This window comes from Euwallacea fornicatus, chromosome 3 (assembly GCF_040115645.1).
Source record: "Euwallacea fornicatus isolate EFF26 chromosome 3, ASM4011564v1, whole genome shotgun sequence".
NCBI lineage: Eukaryota > Metazoa > Arthropoda > Insecta > Coleoptera > Curculionidae > Euwallacea > Euwallacea fornicatus.
The window spans coordinates 5,080,045-5,096,945 of record NC_089543.1 but is presented as its reverse complement, the minus strand read 5'-3'; the positions used below and the strand labels follow the sequence as shown (position 1 = coordinate 5,096,945).

The following is a 16,901-nucleotide window of genomic DNA, read 5'->3' as shown; positions in this document are numbered from 1 at the left end:
TATCAAGATCAACTAAAATGTACATTGACTTGTTAGATCTTGATTGCACAGCCTTTATGGGGTCTTTCAGTTTTGGCACGTTGTAAAAAGTACACTCACGCTCTGAGTGAAATTTCGGAACGCACGCCAGATCATATATGACTCGATAGAGAGCGCCAACTACCAAATATTCATGGAACTAATACGTCAATAGTCAATAAAGCTTTTGTGGGAGGTTGAGACGTCCAACATCCATTTTCCAAGATATATTGCTATTAGTAATAATCTCAATTTAAATTCACCGACGATGTCAACAAATGAGCAAAAGGCTCAACAATTAGTAGCTGAAGCCGAGAAGAAACTAGGCCCCAGAGGATTTTTCGGATCCCTTTTTGGGTAAGTAGGTTATATACACACATCATCAAAGTACCATTTGTGGAGTATGTTTGTTTAATTTTTGGGGTAATTAAATTTTAGGGGAAGTCGGGTAGAAGATGCCATCGAGTGCTATCAGCGGGCGGCAAATTTATTTAAAATGGCCAAAAACTGGCCTAGTGCAGGAAGTGCTTTCAACGAAGCTGCAAACCTTCACTTACGGGCTGGGTCTCGACATGAAGCTGCTACAAATTATGTGGATGCTGCAAACTGCTACAAGAAATCTAACATCAATGGTAAGTGAACAGAACCTTTCTCTCATTGGAGTTAAGAAAACTAATAATTTGGAAGTATTCCTTTTATGGAGGTAAATGTACTAACTTGGCATAAACAAAGAATGATTTCATAAATGGTGGAACGTTTTAGTGTGTGTGGTTTAATCACTATTAATTCTCAATTGATAAAATGTGGAAGATTTACCAATTTGACTAAATAATTCTTAGTGATATACATGTTACTTAAAAATCTCATTAACATGCTATTCATCTAGGTTTTTAGTTTTGCTCTTTGAGTTCAAGTCATTGAGGTATTAACATAAAAAATATATTAGCTGGTGTAATGTTCTTCTACCTTTCACTAAGTAAAGTAAGGTAGGTAAGTACCCAATTAATTATTAAATTTACATATCAATATTATTCCATTTAGCAATGCTTTTATTTTGTAGTTGTTAGGGCATGTCTCAACCTGCAAAATTGTTTGTTAAGTAGGTATTACACTATCAAGTGATAATTTAGGAACATATTCAGCAAGTGCACCTTTGCTTATTATTCCATAAATGGAATTCATTGTGTTCACTGTTTTTGTTATTTTTGACTCATCTACCGATCTATACCATATGACTTAAGGTGCATTCAAAAAGTATAGGACTCCCCTTTGTTTTTTTTTTGTTAACACCAATAAAACAACTTTTTAAGAAATAGTAGTATAATTTATTTCAATGCCTTTGAAAACAATGAACATATTCAAATTATTCATAAAGTTTGATCATTTTATAATTTAATATTTTAATGACCCAATGAAATATTTCTGCCCAAAAATACAAGATCGCCTAAATTTTTGATTGAAATACCTTCATAATTGTATAGTTTCACCTTTGCTATGTATGACGTTAAATACTTGGCGTTCAACGTTAGTAAACTGTCGCCATCCCTAATTGTGTCCCCTGCAAACTAAATGTCTCCATAAATTCTCTATTAGATTTAGATCTGAACTCTGTTAATCACTTTATGACACCCACGTTGTGGTCGGAAAAGCATTGTTTTGTTATACAAAATAAAAAATAAAGCTACGAAATCTTCAAAAAATATTTTTAATAAGTGCAATGAGCGTTGGATTTATCGCAAAGTTTCAGAAAATCCAAAATTGTTCCGAAATTGGTCAAGTTCATAAAAGTCCAATTAAAGAAGAAAGCTAATTCCCAAACAATAACAAATTCATTACATAAAAACTACTTTTGTGCTAGAGTGGCATAAAACAGGAACGCAAATAAAATTAAATCTTTTCTATCTCCTCAAAAACACAGAGACCAAGATATTTCAATTTGGAACAAGGGAATATTCGCGGATGAACGCAAATTCAATATTTTTGGTTTTGATGAAATATGATCTTTCATATATATGGCGAATTACCTAAAATTGAATGCGGTTTATTTTCAAATTGACTAGTTTCATAGTATTAATATTTATCCTGAAATATTAATACATTTATGACAAAGTACAAAACATAGTCTCAAACATGCTTCAAAGAAAATTTATCCTACAGAAAACACTAAACAAAAAGACGTATCTTTATTTCTCTTATTATTCACATCTGTCAATCACCTTTGTGTTTATTGCTTCCTAATCCAGGATTATTTTTTGTGTTGGCTAGCTATACAGAGTTAGCTGAAAGTTAAGCAATAGCCAAGTGTCTTTATTTTATCTCTTTATGTCAAAGTTCCTTTGCAAGTCTAGCAACAATTTAAAAAAAAACAAACGGTCACACATTTGTTACAAATTCACGTGTGATACGAAAAACTAATGAATTATGGACAAAGTTAGATTTCCGCTGCGATGATACAGATTCGAGCCCTATTTGGGTAAACCTTTTTCATGTTTATTTTTTAAGATAGAAAAAAAATTCCCAATTATCAAGAGAGAATGCGTATGTTCTGAATTTTTTCTTCATTAAACTATAAATAAGGTAATGACATGAATCAATTCAAAAATTATTTAACTGTTCTATAACTTTGAGCAAACTCTGAGAAGCCTAGTTTTGGTAACCCATATCCTCTTATTCACGCATTACTTGTTTATTACAGATGCAGTTACAAGTTACATAAAAGCCATAGATCTGTACACGGATATGGGGCGTTTTAGCATTGCAGCCAAACATCATCAATCAATAGCTGAGATGTACGAAAATGAGGCAGTAGACATAGATAAGGCTGTGCAACATTATGAGCAAGCCGCAGATTTTTTTATGGGAGAGGAAAGCAACAACGCTGCAAATAAATGTTTATTAAAAGTTGCCCAATATGCTGCCCAACACGAAAATTACTCCAAAGCAATTCAGATCTACCAAGAAATAGCCACAAGTTCTCTGGAAAGTTCGTTGTTGAAGTACAGCGCTAAAGAATATTTCTTTAAAGCAGCATTGTGTCAGCTTTGTATAGATCATCTGAACGCCCAACATGCCTTGGATCGTTATGTGGAACAATATCCTGCATTTCAAGACTCTAGAGAATTTAAATTGCTAGCAAACTTAATCGAAAATGTCGAAGAACAGAATGTTGATGGTTTTACTGATGCAGTTAAAGGGTATGACAGTATATCACGTTTGGACGAGTGGCTGACCACTTTGTTGCTGCGAGTTAAGAGGCAGCTTGGTGAAAAGCCTGACCTTTGCTGAAAATTTTCGTGCTACATTTCTTTTGTTGAATTATATACAATATTTTATTTATTGTTAACTTAGTTGTACAAATTGATAGGCGAGAGCAGTCCCTAGGAAGTGAAAGTAATGTTTGAATATTTTTGAATAGGTATTTAATGATTTCAATGAGTCGGTAGTGAGTGTGTTGTTTTTTAATTGAAAATATAGTGAGTGCTCGTTGATTAAATGTGTAGTGAAAGTAACGATATTGATTATTTAAGATAAATATTTCTTTAATCTGAAGTGTTGCATGTATATTATTAACATTAGAACGAAAGGTATTTTTTTACTTAGCCATTTGCCTAAAATGGATCGAGTAAGTCGTCAAATATTCGCAGCGGGTGTGACTAATACTGCATGATTCAAAATCCCAGCTTTTTCGTCAACGCGATGTTGACGTTCTTCATTCGGGTCTAAAAAATTGTTATTCGATTTATAGCATCGATGAGACTTGCAACGAAATCAGATAATACTAGACTTGCAATTTGAACTCCCTGGATCATTCCTGAACACAATTAGAAGTTGATTAGAAAATATTGTGTAACGGTTTAATGTAATAAATTATGTATATTTTTAAAGATATTCTTAGTTTATTTCAAACAACTTACACCAAAAGTGTTTTACAACATTAAAAAGAACAATGTACGAGGGTTTCCGCAAAAGGTTCGTTAGGACCATGCGTCAACTGTCATGTGCATATTGTGCGTTGTGCCCCGAGGTAACATCGGCTTTGTTCCAACCATTATTTCCAAGGAGACCATTCGGAAACTTTAAATATTCTGAATATGAATTATGTACATAGATTCACCTATTTTTCTGTTCCAGAGGCTGTCAATTGCTTGCTGCGAGCAATAGAAATCTACACTGATATGGGTAAATTTACAATGGCTGCAAAGCACCACCAAACAATAGCCGAGCTTTACGAAAATGATTCAGCCGACCTAGAAAAGGCGGTTCAACATTATGAACAGGCTGCAGATTATTTTAGAGGCGAAGAAAACAATTCTTCTGCAAACAAATGTCTACTAAAAGTTGCACAGTATTCTGCCCAGCTTGAAAATTATGACAAAGCAATACAGATCTACCAGGACATGGCCTCATCTTCGCTGGAGAATTCTTTGCTAAAATATAGTGCTAAAGAATACATGTTTCGGGCCGCATTATGCCATTTATGTGTAGATGTTTTAAATGCGCAACATGCCTTAGAGCGCTATTTGCAACAATATCCAGCTTTCCAGGATGCGCGGGAATATAAATTCGTAAAAACGTTGATTGAGCACATTGAAGAACAAAATGTAGAGGGTTTTACTGATACGGTAAAGGACTATGATGAAATCTCTCGTTTAGATCAGTGGTTTACAACAATACTTCTAAAAATTAAGAAACAGTTAAACGATAGCCCCGATTTGCGTTGAGCGATTTATGGCATTTTTCGTTTAGCTATAAAACTTTACTGTGTATAGGTACTATAGTTATTTAAATTATTTAATTTACGCCCATATGGTTTTTACAGTTTCACCCAGTGAGATCACGAAAGTAATTTTGTGTCGTTTAATGTTTGTGCGATTGTTCAGTAAGATAATTGGGGAATTTTCGTTACAAATATGCAATTGTGATGTGGCCTCTAGACTTCGATGCAATCGCTTGGCAGAAAATTCTAATTTTGAAGCATTTAGGTTTCGTTTCAAATTTCCTCAGAAGATTACTGAACAAAAATGGTAAATAAGTATTATCTAATATTAACATTTTTCTAAACATCTAATTAATTTACGTGTTAGTTTAAGGCACCTTCACTTAATATGATGGAGGTACATAGAGATTGTTGATAGCAAAAATCTGTTTATTATATTCAGTTTTATTCGAAACGATGTCTTTCTAGGCCTTGGCCATCTCACGAACTCGATCACTTTTGGTTTATTAATAAACGCATAATCCAAAAGTAGGAGATATTATATATAGCACTTATTGTTTACACACAATATTCCATTATTGGCGTCCATTTTTAGTAAAAACCTGTGCTTGATTGTAAGCCTCATAATTTGTTATTTAGCAAATAAACTTAAGATACCACGAATTAACCATTTAACAAGGTGCTCGACATTTATGGCTCTAAGATATTGTTGTACCCATAGGAAGAAACTGGATGCTTCCTAATATCTTAGGCCGTGGAAAAATGATTTCTTCAAAATGCAATAATTCGAATTTGCATTATTTAGTGTCTAGTGCAAATTACTTATATGTACTTCTCAATTTGCTAGTTCGTTGTTCTAACTGTGTTATACAGTAGGTGTAAAAAATGTGGCGTTGAGAGGACAAGACGCATATTCGCAGACAAAATATCAGTTGTGTAATATTTCTCTGTTTAGAGTGGAAATCATTAAAAAGGTCTGCAATTTCCTGTACAGGGTTTATTGATTATAAAAATGTTTTTTTAACTTGTGTTTTACCCAGTTTCCACACGCACTCGTGTGCATTCACTCTCGGCCATTTCGTGCGGAATGAAAATTAATTGGAAGTGGACGAATATCTAAATTTTTGTATTGTTAAACAAAACAATTGGTGAGTATGTACTTATTTCCACTTGCATGTGCTTTACTTTTGTTAATGTTTTTCTTTTCTACGCGTATGCATCTACGTTTGCAAATGGATAAGTACGTACTGAGTAACCACAAAATAAATTACCATAAATATTTGCAGTGTTAATTTGGGTGTTAATCTATAACCCTGTACAGTTCAGGAACGTTCTTTCTAGTTAAGTTGAATAGAAGTGTAAGTCTATCAAATCACTGCATTCACACTTTTTAAATACAGTTTTATACTCAAATACACTAAACAATCTAAACTGATCAAAACTTCCTTTTTAGACTGAAAAATACGTATTTTAAATTTAAAAACATTTTCATTTTTAGTTCAGAGGTACCCCAAGTAATTCATAAGCTTCTTTAGTTACCAAAAACGATTTGTATATTTACAAATTGTTTAGTTGCAGATATATTTTTAAGTTATGATATGAACATTTGTATTGCCTTTTTTTAACGATTAATAGATAATCTTGCCGCGCTGAAATACAGGGTGTAACAAATCATCATGGAGATATTTTAGGGAGCAATAGAACTCTGCAAGATAATATTTAAAACAAATAATAATAGACCTATGGTAAAAAAGCATAATTTTCGGTATATTGGGCGGCAAAATTCCTCAATTTTTCTCATATATATCATGAGTTAAATTTTTGAGATTTCATACGTTTATTTTCTTCAAAATTCTCCCCAATAAAATGTGGGACATTATGTTCGTCGCATCATGTCTCCTAGTTTACGTTTTTTTTTATCTTTTTTCGAATATTCTGTATGAATCCCGACACAAAATTTAAATTCATTTCTCAATTCTTTTGATTCTTGGTTTCATACAGTATTTTCCCATGCTTCACCATTTTCGTAAAATGTACAAAAATATCTATCGACGCAAATTAAGCATTTAAAAGAAGTGAGGAAAGAATAATAATCCCACTGAGTTATCAACTAAGTATTTCCAGCAAAAGTAAACGTAAACAAAAGTACAAAAACTGTGGAAAACGTCTTTATGTGATAAACCAAATTTTGCCACCCTGTATATCGAAAATAATGGTTTTTCGACAATGGTTCCATTAGCATTTTTTTATTATTTTGCAGAGTACTATCGCTAACTGAAATACATCCATGATGATATGTGTATACTGAATATATATATATATTCGAATAACTTTTTGAAACATTGTCGGCATTTCCTTGAAATTCGGTTAATCGTTCAGATCAGTGACTCAGAAGAAGTGAATATAAAACTATTTTTAGAAGTTTATCTCCCTTATTCATCTAATGAAGCAGTAACCCACGATTGCAAAATATCAGGAAATGCACCAACAAAATGTTTTAAACCTTAGATGCGCGTCGTCACATGACGCAACTTTGGAGTGACTAATTTTGTTGGAATGTCGGCAATCTTCCCATCCAGTCCTAAAACGTCGATTCAGACTATTTGAGGCCAATGCTGGACTCGTCGGAATTATCATCTTTTGCTGATAAATAATATTTGTAGCTTTACATCAATGATCTAGCCAGTTTTGAATTTAACCATGTTACGGAATGTATGATCATTAACTGCATTTTAAAAGTTACGGTAGGAGTATTTAAGGCAAGCTATGATACAATTGATATTCTTGGTGGAAAAAGGGATGAGTCACTTTTTAAATTTTTTTTCGGAAAAAAAAATTGTATGTGTTTGTTCTTTTGGTTTTTGTGTAGAGTACATCTTGTCTTTGCATAGCTATGAAAATTTCACTAATTTGCCATAAAAAAAACGCAGGTATTTCAAAAAAAGTAATTGATGCAAGAACAGGATGGATCAGTTTAAAACGTTCACATCTCACGTTTTAAACTTTTAAAGGAAGAACATTATATTACATATGTAAAAACATAATATAATATGATTCGTACAAAAACGGGGGGTTTGTGAAAGGGATGAATTAAATGTTCTTATGACTTCGTCGCTTATTGAGTAATCGTCTGGTTTTTGCACCAAACGATACCTTACGCTTTGCAGCAGACTGAGGAACTCATGTTACTTTTCGCAAAATACTGACCTATCCCCTTTTTGCGCCAAGGCCCTCAATATTATTGTTTAATGCGTTAGAGCCGCAGGATACGATCTAGGAACCATTCAACGATCAGCTTATTGCTGTATATATCCTTTATGTGACAAAATAAAGGTATACTACTAATAACGGTGTTGTTTCATCTCTTATTGAATTAAATAAAAATTAAATAGAAAGAAGTGTGCACTTCCCCCCTCGTAACCTCTCTGAACAAATATGTTATCTCTTTTCAGAGTTTTGCACACACTGTGTACACAGGTGCCTCAGATTTTATGTCGGTCAACCGTAAGTATCTCGAAACTTGTCAGGGGTAGAGGAATGGATTAAATACGAAAGTTATAAGACGGAGAGGTACATATGTTGAAGATAATTTGAAACATACGGGGTGGCTCAGTAGAACAGAATATTCCTTTTAATTTTAAATGCAGTACCAATACATTATACAAGGTACTTCATAATAGCAGGTAAAAAAAATCGGCGAGTAATTCTATGGACGGTTTTAGGAAAAAAGTTTATTTGATCATGGGTCCGCTCTCGCTTCATGTCTGAAATACATGGTGATGAAATCTTTTGTTTAAGTTTTTTTTCTAGCAGACCATTACGGCGTTAAATATTTTTATGGGAAATGAGAAGCGTAATGTAGGTGTAGAGACACAACTTTTAAGAAGAAAACGATGTTCTTATTTTCGCCAGTGGCGTCCTCATCAATGAGATCCTAAATATTTTAAACGAAAAATACGATACGCTTTTTTAAACGCTCGATATTTCGGTGAAAAAAGGTCTCTTGAATATTTTTCACAATGTTGACCGGACCCGTTTTCACATGACCTTTTTTGCTTAAAATTATCCACAAAATCGACGCCCTAAATTTTCAACTTACTTTTTTGAAACACTCTGTATATACGAGAGATTTTTCATTTTTTTTGTCGTATAAAAAAATTATGTTTGCATGATGTGAGTTCCTCTTTGGGTACCTCCAGTGATAGACCTATGCAAATTTCAATTTACATCGATTACTTGGATAGACTATCCAGAAAAAAGTACTTTCCTGCAGTGAGAATAACCAACACGCCTTTTTCTATAAAGAATTAATTTTTAAAGAATCAGATTTTAGCGCTGGTGATGAAGCGAATAAACTGCTGTCCAACTAAAAACTCGAAGCATTTCAGGTCAAAGATCTATAATGTGTATACACCGATGCCCATACAGCGTTGAAATCCTTAAATGCCGGAAGAATCCTCTGATCGAAATAAATAGAAATTCGTACTTATTTACCGGTGAACAGCAAGGTAAACAAAAACTAATGGCAAAATTTTTTAACTGCAGTACAAGTGCTTAAATGGCATCACCCAGAGATGGGTTTTTCCATGTTTAGTTCCCAAGTAACTGCGTAGTGCTATTAAAATAAAAAAAAAGTGATTTCGTTATTGCTTTATTGATTTGCTCCAGTCACGTTTCTGCTGTGCATCATATTCGACTATAGATACTACTGAGGTATTCCTCTAAATGAGATTAAACCTCAGTGTAGTGCTACGAGCTATAGGCAGACAAAGCGGGGAAACTGAAATGGCAGATTGAAAAGCGGTCACGGCCAGCTCTAGTACATGTGCATCCACACCGAGTCGGGTTCCTAAATATTTCACTTTGCAAGATTTACACTTTGTGATTGAACATGAAGACTTATTTATGTAAGTACATATCGTATAATTTATTTTCTGAAGTGTTCCTTATTGGTCAGGCACTATTTCCAGCGACAATTGATTGTTGTTTGAGTTAGGCGAATAATTCAAACAAGTTATCGAATGCTTAAGTTGTTTGAGAATTAATGAACGGCAAATTTATGATCCGGTCAGGTTCGCGACGTCGATCATACGTTCAAGAAATAATGATAGTGCTTCGGCAGTTTAAGTAGCCTGGCATTTGCGATACTCGCTTTTTTAAACAGTTTCTGAGAGAATTTTGACATATTCTGATATATGTTTGACAATTCCTGACGGATATTTGGCAATTCCTGACGGATGTTTGGCAATTTCTGGCAGATGTTTGGCAATTTCTGGCAGATGTTTGGCAATTTCTGACAGATGCTTGGAAATTTCTGACAGGATTTTGGCAGCTTCTGACTGCTATTGTAAGATGTCCCTAAAATGACTTGAATAATCTTACAGACACACATATTGGGATAGTCCTTTGTTTGGCTGCTCCGGCATATTTGCAAGACAAATTTAACATTGCTGATTCCATAAACAAGTTTTCTCTAGATTTGTTAGCGGTAAGTACATCACCGACCTTCAAACAGTTAAGTAGTTATTTATATAGCAGTCTTCTTGTCTTAAGCATGTACTGCAACTACTGCGTTTATAAATGGGATTCAATAAACATAACATGGCAGTGGGATTTGTTTATACCGAAAAATTGCCAAGTCGTTTCCGAAAAATATTTTGGTAACGATTTTCGTAATTATGACCAAGAATGTCATCAAAGATTCATAAGTTAGTTAATATTTACCCCTGGACTATAGTCTGTTCTTCTTGTGATTAGTCTGTGAACCTCGAGGGAGGAAATAACTTAAACATAGCCCTATCCCCCTTGACCATATGGACTTTACTTACTATAGCCTCGGAAGGGGCGTATGACTCAACGGCAGACCAAATTGATAGAGTGCTGGGTCAACCCCAAAATAAGAACGTAGTTAGGGATAGTTATGATAGACTGATCAGACAACTGGAAAAGGTATGTGGTAATAAGACTTGTCTGGATTATGCAGCATATTAAGTAGGTGCCTATTGATTTTAGTCTATAACCAGAGAAACAGAGTTTGAAACCTCAACCGGATTATTCTCACGGCAAGAATTTCCGGTTAAAGATAAGTTTGAGCAAATTGTCAAGCAATACTACAGGGCGTCAATTACACCTGTCGATTTTAAAGGGAATAACAAGGAAGCAGCAGAAATTATTAATAAATATGTGGCAGCAGGGACAAAAAATAGAATTTCTCAACTAGTAAATTCAGGTAAGAATAGCTTTTACTTACGCTCATTTCAATATCTTAAGAAGTATGAGTAATTCGCACATGCGTTGGTATAAGTTGGACCGCTGAAATGTGGGAGAATAGTGGTTTCTTCTGCAAAGATGCAGTAGTGCAAAAATGCATAAATTTAACGTTTTTTGAAATCGTACTAAATTTACTCTTCCCCAGTGTCTTGTGCATTATTACTTTGGCTGATAGAAAATGTTACAAATGAACATTATGCTAAATCATCACTCGTAAAGGAACTTACTGAGTTAATATTTTACAGATGATGTCCGAAACGCCTATTTCGTAATGACCACAACGATGTACTTCAAAGGTCAATGGCAAACGCCTTTTAACCGAACAGCAACTCAAAAAGCCTCGTTCTTGGACGATAGGAAGAACAAAATTGGAGAGGTCGAAATGATGTACCAAGCCCATCCTTACCCTTACGACCGCATTGACCGGATTAATGCACACGCCATTGAATTACCTTATGGATTTGTAAGTGATTTTCTACATATTTCAAGGTTTATGAAGGAAATTATTACGCGTGAAGTGTGACTGGTAATTTCGTTCAACCCGCAAAATGAGTCAGGCTTGAATAATGGACGACAGTGTGATAAATTATTTGCTCTGGCAGTTTAACACCCACGAAAAGTGGCTTGATAATTGCACCAAGTATAGATAGGTTAACACCATTAACTAGACTATTATCTTATATGGAAATGCTATGCTCGATGAACGCCTCTTGCCTGTACTTCAGCATTATAAAAAGGAACGATCCTAAAATTAATGAACCCTGTAATATTATTCTCATTTATTAAAAATGTTTTTCCCTAGGATGACACATTCTCTATGTTAGTACTCATACCTCGAGGTTTTCAAACAGTGACGAATATGTTAAATGAATTAACTAAAGAATCAATTACGGACATATTGGCGAAGCTAGAACAAAACCATCAACTATACTTTGAGGACGATGTACACGTTTACCTACCCAAATTTAAAGTCGTTTCAGACTTCAATATGGACCGTGTTTTGGAAAGAGTATTCCTTAAGAAAAACACGTTTGCAGCGACATATTTATTTTTAAATTTTAGATGGGAATCGTAGACATATTCGACGATCAGAAAGCTAATTTATTGGGAATTTTTCCGCATTATCTCTTTCTCTCTAGAATTATTCAGAAGGCTGAAATTGAAGTTGATGAAGAAGGAACTGTTGCCTCTGCTGCTGCAAGTAAGTCTTGTATGCCACAAAAGCGTGAAGAACATTGAAAAATCGATAAAATTGAATTCATAGAAAGTTAAAAAATAATGATAAAAACTATATTCTAAATATTCAACCACACAATTCGTTTTTAGGTGCCATATTTTTAAACAGAGCGCCCCCACCCATAGTGAAAGCTAACAGACCATTTGCCTTCTTCATTATACATAAACAAAGTGGAAGTATTATATTCGCTGGTAAAATCAGCAATCCCAATACTTTAGCTCCTTAAATTCTTTCTAAGTTGTATTTTTATATATACTGAATGTATTAAATATAAATTTGTAAAATGTTAATTGAATAAAAATCACGAAAGTAAAACGTTTTTGAAAAAATAAAAGTGTAATGATTTTATACGATACACTCAAATTTCGTCAATAATATTGCAATATAACCATATTAGGTACTTGTGTAATTGTCATTGTACCTAAATTTTGAATTTGACATAAAGAGAAAACTCATCAATATGGACAGCTTGGACACATCACAAATGGAAACAAACAGAATTTCGAGCAGGACAAAGATTATGAGCAGACTAGGACTTGAGATGGACTAATTTTTGAAAAAATTGTCTAGGAAATCAGATCGAATATATGAAAGTTAAGAAAAAGGAAAAAGTGATTTTAATGTACTTTATTGCGCAATACAAAAATAATCACAGTACTCAGACTTCTATCATTAAAATCTACTTTTACACGTATTGCACATCATTTCGTGATAAAGTTAGTAAAACTGATATGATGTAGAGGACTATTTACATTTTTTGTGGAAGTTCGAACGCAAATATCTAAAATATATAACTGTGCCAACCTAGGAAAATAAGTGTACAAAACCTACAGTGGTGCTAATAGTAGCAAGCAGGCAACTTTTTGGAATTGCTTGAACTTGGTCATCACTGTAATTTAATAGCAAAACGTCGATATTCATTTAACAAAATAAATAAACTTGGGAAACAATTCCCTCCCTTTACCATTTAACGTAAATATTTATACCTACATAATTCATTTCCTTAATTTATAGACCTCATTTATTGTATGTCAATTTACGGGACATGTGGGTAATTACAGTATCTCAAGATGCTAAAAGATAAATGCCACATTGCATACATATAGCTGGGGGGAGCAATGGACATTTATCTTCATAACAAACCAGAAAAAAGATACGTCAACATAAGCGACGCAACAGGACACCATTTTAGTATATTCTCTTTGGCTTTTTCATTTATCAAAAAAGTTGCGGTATGTAAGACATGGGGAAATATTTCTACTAGTCAATATAAGGCCCGATAGATCGCATTTGAGGAAAAAAAGATAGGCGAATAAGTTTCGAATCAAGACTCTAGTTTAGCCATATTATCTCGCTTGTACTGCGGTATCCAAAGCCACAAACATAGGGCTATCTATAGCGGATCGATTAGGTATATCAAAATGCGATGACTGGATTCTTTTTTTGCAATTGATCAGTTGTCCTTTTAAGTATTTCTTAAGTAGATTTAGGATTAGTTGACACAAATTTTAATGCCACGACTTGTTAAATATTTATACAAATTATATCGTTCTTCGAAAACATGAGAGGAAGAATGTTTTTTCTCCGATTAACGTCACCTGACATTTAATTCTGACTCTCACATATTCATAGAGTACAAGGGCATTTTGATTAATTTTATATACAGGAACACTTCATATACTATATGCGAGAATAAATTACGTTAGTGGGTAATAGAAGATTTTCAACATATTAAAAGTCATATTGAAATATCATTTTGACATTTCTTGACATGCCATAAGTCAAACTTCTGTACCCACTTAAACGTCTTAGGTATGTGCTAGATTAAAATATTCTTATCAAACATTGTATAGCAACAACAGATGTAACAAATTTTAATCATATAATATTGAGTACTCACTGCCTCATTTTTATTGTACAGATTTGTACTTATGAGCTATGAATATTATGTTCACTCAAAAGAGGAAATTTTAATATATTTTTTATATCCATTAAGATATGTTTGGCTCCTCCCAAATTATAGCATACTTTACCAAAATATTTGAGCACACATTTAACTATTGCATTTACAATATCTTTTTTAATACTGCATTTTTATAGATGTAGCACTTTTGTTTCATTTTGTAGTTACCCAATGACTTAAACTTTTATTGAGAAAATCAATATACCTTTTACTACTGCAAAAGATAATCTTTGTAATTCTTTAGAGACCTCATTTGCTTTTTTAGTTGCTTAACAAGATCCAAAGGCTGCACTAACACAGAAATGTCTCTCCCAACGCAATTGAGTCTATCACGCACCTGATTCTTTTTAAAAAATAAATTGAGAGGGCGGCCGTTTATTTCCGTTAAAACCCAGTTGGTAAAACTCATACCATCACATGATTTGGTTTTTGAAGTTAAGCCATACCGTGCTGCTAAGCTATTAGGTTTAATACTTTCAATAACTGCAGTACTATTTTCTTGAACTATCCCTAAAGGCTGGCCTTCAGTATCTCTGTGTATTACAAAAACCTTCCCTTGAGGCAATCGTCTAAGTACAATATTAACCTGTCAAAAACCTTAGATTAATTAAGGAATTTTAGTCATATTGAAACTTACATAGAGGCCACAATAATGTGACTGTAACATTCTATAAGCCTCTGCTGCAGACTTTATAGTAATTCCCTCAATGTTAAGCAAACGATCACCTATGTGTAAAGCATTATACAATGTAGGATGCTCCTTTTGTTTCCATCCACAAATCCTGATAACATTATAAAACATTGACTAAAACTGAGAAGGTATTTAAAATAAACATCCATACCATACACCATCAAATGCATCAACAAATCCAATTGAACTAATACAGTCTTTTTTTCTGAGCTGCAATTTAACCCCTGTGGGGTGTTTCATTTCTTTTTCCAGCATAAGCACTTGCTGTTCTCTTAAAGTCTTATATGGTTGTGGTGCTGGTTGCAAAATCCTAGGAGAACAGCTGGCGGATCTTTCTAATAATCTATTGGTTATACTATTTACATTTAATTCAGTTCTTGAAAGCTGCCTTGGAGAGTTACTTGTATTGGACGGACCTAATAATAAAGAAAATTGATATATTCAAGTATATGATATATATTAAATTACTTACCTGGTTGAAATAAGTGTTCATAGTGCAAGTTATTACTAGGTTGGTGGCTGGGTGACGGGCTACCCTCCAGGGTATGGGCCAAAGGTTCAAAATTGAACACATTGTTTGTACTACTTCTGGCATTTTGAGGCTGATTTATCACAATTAAACTTCTTGGAGTTGCACTGCTCTGAGAGTCTGAGCGTCTTCTTTCATAAGGAAGGCTTTCTCTCTGTCTATTGGTTGTGATCTCTCGAATAGTATGCTCAACTCCTGGTAGGATTTCTGGGGGAACCGGAGGTGGAGGGGGCAGTGGAGAATTTGGGTCACGAGTAGGTAATAAAGGAACAACTGCCTTTTCAGGTAATTTGGTGTAAACATTTTCCTTTGGACTTAATATTCTTAGTTCTGATAGCTTAGATTTAAGACTTTCTACCCAATCCACCATTTGGTCCCATGTTAAGGCTGAGAATCTAATAACTTCTGAAGGGAATGTCAAAACAAATTCATATTCTTGCTCATGAGCACATATTGTTGGTGAAATGTGTTGAACACCACTAAGAGAAATGAACCACTCAGGTTTGTGGAATACTGCTAATTTCCCATCTACATATGTTTCCAAGTAAGGATCAGTGTCATCATGAACACAAAAAACTACCCACAATCTTTCTTTCTTCTGAAATGAATAGTAAATGTTAATAATAAACCTAACTTTGTGAGGCATACATATTTAGATATATATTCCTGGTAGTAAGAAAATGAATCTGGTAGATATGTAATGAGAATCATGCAAGTAAGATTTGTTACTGCTTTCTAGTAGTTAGGAAGAAATTGATTTCCTCAACTTTCTTATAGTTAATAGTTGAATCTACAAATGCCATATGAAAAATATGCTATTAAATACCTTTTTGGAGTTGCTAGTTGATATCTTTTTAAGCCATGTATTTTTGTAGATTTCCCTAAACATAGGATTTTCAAACGGTTGTGATTGCAATTCCGGTTCAGCTCGAGCCATTCCCTTTCTTTCATTACAAATTCCCTGCTGGTGATATCAGCGTTATGACAACACTAAAAAAACTAAAACATGTTTTCGCACAATTGATGCCATTTATCTGATTAAGCTCCTGGCCAATTATCGCAGATTTGAATGACTAAAAGGAGCAACAGAGGACAAATTAATTAATATTGTGAAAAGAAAATGTAGTTAGATAATTTTTCACATTTTCAAAGAAAATTGCGAAATATTAAAAGTAAACATTTCCTTGCTTTTTGATGTCTCTGTCATTCACGCTGTCGTCAGTCATTGAGAAATAACGTTACAACGAAACTACAAAAAGTATTTTCAAAAGCCAAGCGATTCTGATCTTCCAATTCAAAAACTAGGTGCATTATTATTATTGGAAGAATTGTTATACAGGGTGTTAATAGTTTACCGCAGAGTGATCATTACAAAAAAGGAATTTCAAATAAGCATTAAAATTTAAGAAGCGACGCTACATTGAGGAATGTTGTGCCATAGATAGATATGTAACTTCTAAGATACGTGGCAGACTG

The 16,901-nt window shown here is 33.8% G+C and overlaps 3 protein-coding genes across 4 annotated transcripts; 2 read left to right on the top strand and 1 right to left on the bottom strand.

Annotated features, from left to right (window-relative positions):
• Nucleotides 1-185: 185 nt before the first annotated feature.
• Nucleotides 186-8,083, top strand: alphaSnap (Alpha-soluble NSF attachment protein). 2 transcript variants are annotated; one of them, XM_066302759.1, is made up of 3 exons: nucleotides 186-375; nucleotides 457-650; nucleotides 4,150-8,083. In XM_066302759.1, the coding sequence occupies exons 1-3, from the start codon at nucleotides 287-289 to the stop codon at nucleotides 4,737-4,739; spliced, it is 873 nt and encodes a 290-aa protein (XP_066158856.1). In that variant the 5' UTR covers nucleotides 186-286; the 3' UTR covers nucleotides 4,740-8,083. The 2 variants fall into 2 exon arrangements, with proteins under 2 accessions (XP_066158856.1, XP_066158855.1); XM_066302758.1 differs by lacking the exon at nucleotides 4,150-8,083 and adding an exon at nucleotides 2,714-3,906.
• Nucleotides 8,084-9,064: 981 nt separating this feature from the next.
• On the top strand, nucleotides 9,065-12,576 carry LOC136350734 (serine protease inhibitor 77Ba-like). The gene is made up of 8 exons (XM_066302757.1): nucleotides 9,065-9,642; nucleotides 10,120-10,223; nucleotides 10,493-10,684; nucleotides 10,748-10,964; nucleotides 11,251-11,468; nucleotides 11,808-12,014; nucleotides 12,068-12,206; nucleotides 12,332-12,576. The coding sequence occupies exons 1-8, from the start codon at nucleotides 9,627-9,629 to the stop codon at nucleotides 12,466-12,468; spliced, it is 1,230 nt and encodes a 409-aa protein (XP_066158854.1). The 5' UTR covers nucleotides 9,065-9,626; the 3' UTR covers nucleotides 12,469-12,576.
• A 278-nt stretch (nucleotides 12,577-12,854) lies between these two features.
• On the bottom strand, nucleotides 12,855-16,901 carry LOC136350733 (uncharacterized). The gene is made up of 5 exons (XM_066302756.1): nucleotides 16,252-16,901; nucleotides 15,369-16,023; nucleotides 15,048-15,312; nucleotides 14,843-14,987; nucleotides 12,855-14,791 (listed from the first exon to the last, which is right to left on the bottom strand). The coding sequence occupies exons 1-5, from the start codon at nucleotides 16,360-16,362 to the stop codon at nucleotides 14,417-14,419; spliced, it is 1,551 nt and encodes a 516-aa protein (XP_066158853.1). The 5' UTR covers nucleotides 16,363-16,901; the 3' UTR covers nucleotides 12,855-14,416.

What these genes read in the sequence shown, in the direction of transcription:
- alphaSnap (XM_066302759.1), top strand. Translation starts at nt 287, where the DNA reads ATGTCAACAAATGAGCAAAAGGCTCAACAATTAGTAGCTGAAGCCGAG. An exon ending in TTTTTCGGATCCCTTTTTGG is followed by an intron (nt 376 to 456) that starts GTAAGTAGGTTA and finishes ATTAAATTTTAG; the next exon opens with GGGAAGTCGGGTAGAAGATG. An exon ending in CAAGAAATCTAACATCAATG is followed by an intron (nt 651 to 4,149) that starts GTAAGTGAACAG and finishes TTTCTGTTCCAG; the next exon opens with AGGCTGTCAATTGCTTGCTG.
- LOC136350734 (XM_066302757.1), top strand. An exon ending in TTTCTCTAGATTTGTTAGCG is followed by an intron (nt 10,224 to 10,492) that starts GTAAGTACATCA and finishes TCTTGTGATTAG; the next exon opens with TCTGTGAACCTCGAGGGAGG. An exon ending in TGGACCGTGTTTTGGAAAGA is followed by an intron (nt 12,015 to 12,067) that starts GTATTCCTTAAG and finishes TTTAAATTTTAG; the next exon opens with ATGGGAATCGTAGACATATT.
- LOC136350733 (XM_066302756.1), bottom strand. Translation starts at nt 16,362, where the DNA reads ATGGCTCGAGCTGAACCGGAATTGCAATCACAACCGTTTGAAAATCCT. An exon ending in CAACTAGCAACTCCAAAAAG is followed by an intron (nt 16,024 to 16,251) that starts GTATTTAATAGC and finishes TATTCATTTCAG; the next exon opens with AAGAAAGAAAGATTGTGGGT. An exon ending in GATGCATTTGATGGTGTATG is followed by an intron (nt 14,988 to 15,047) that starts GTATGGATGTTT and finishes TAATGTTATCAG; the next exon opens with GATTTGTGGATGGAAACAAA.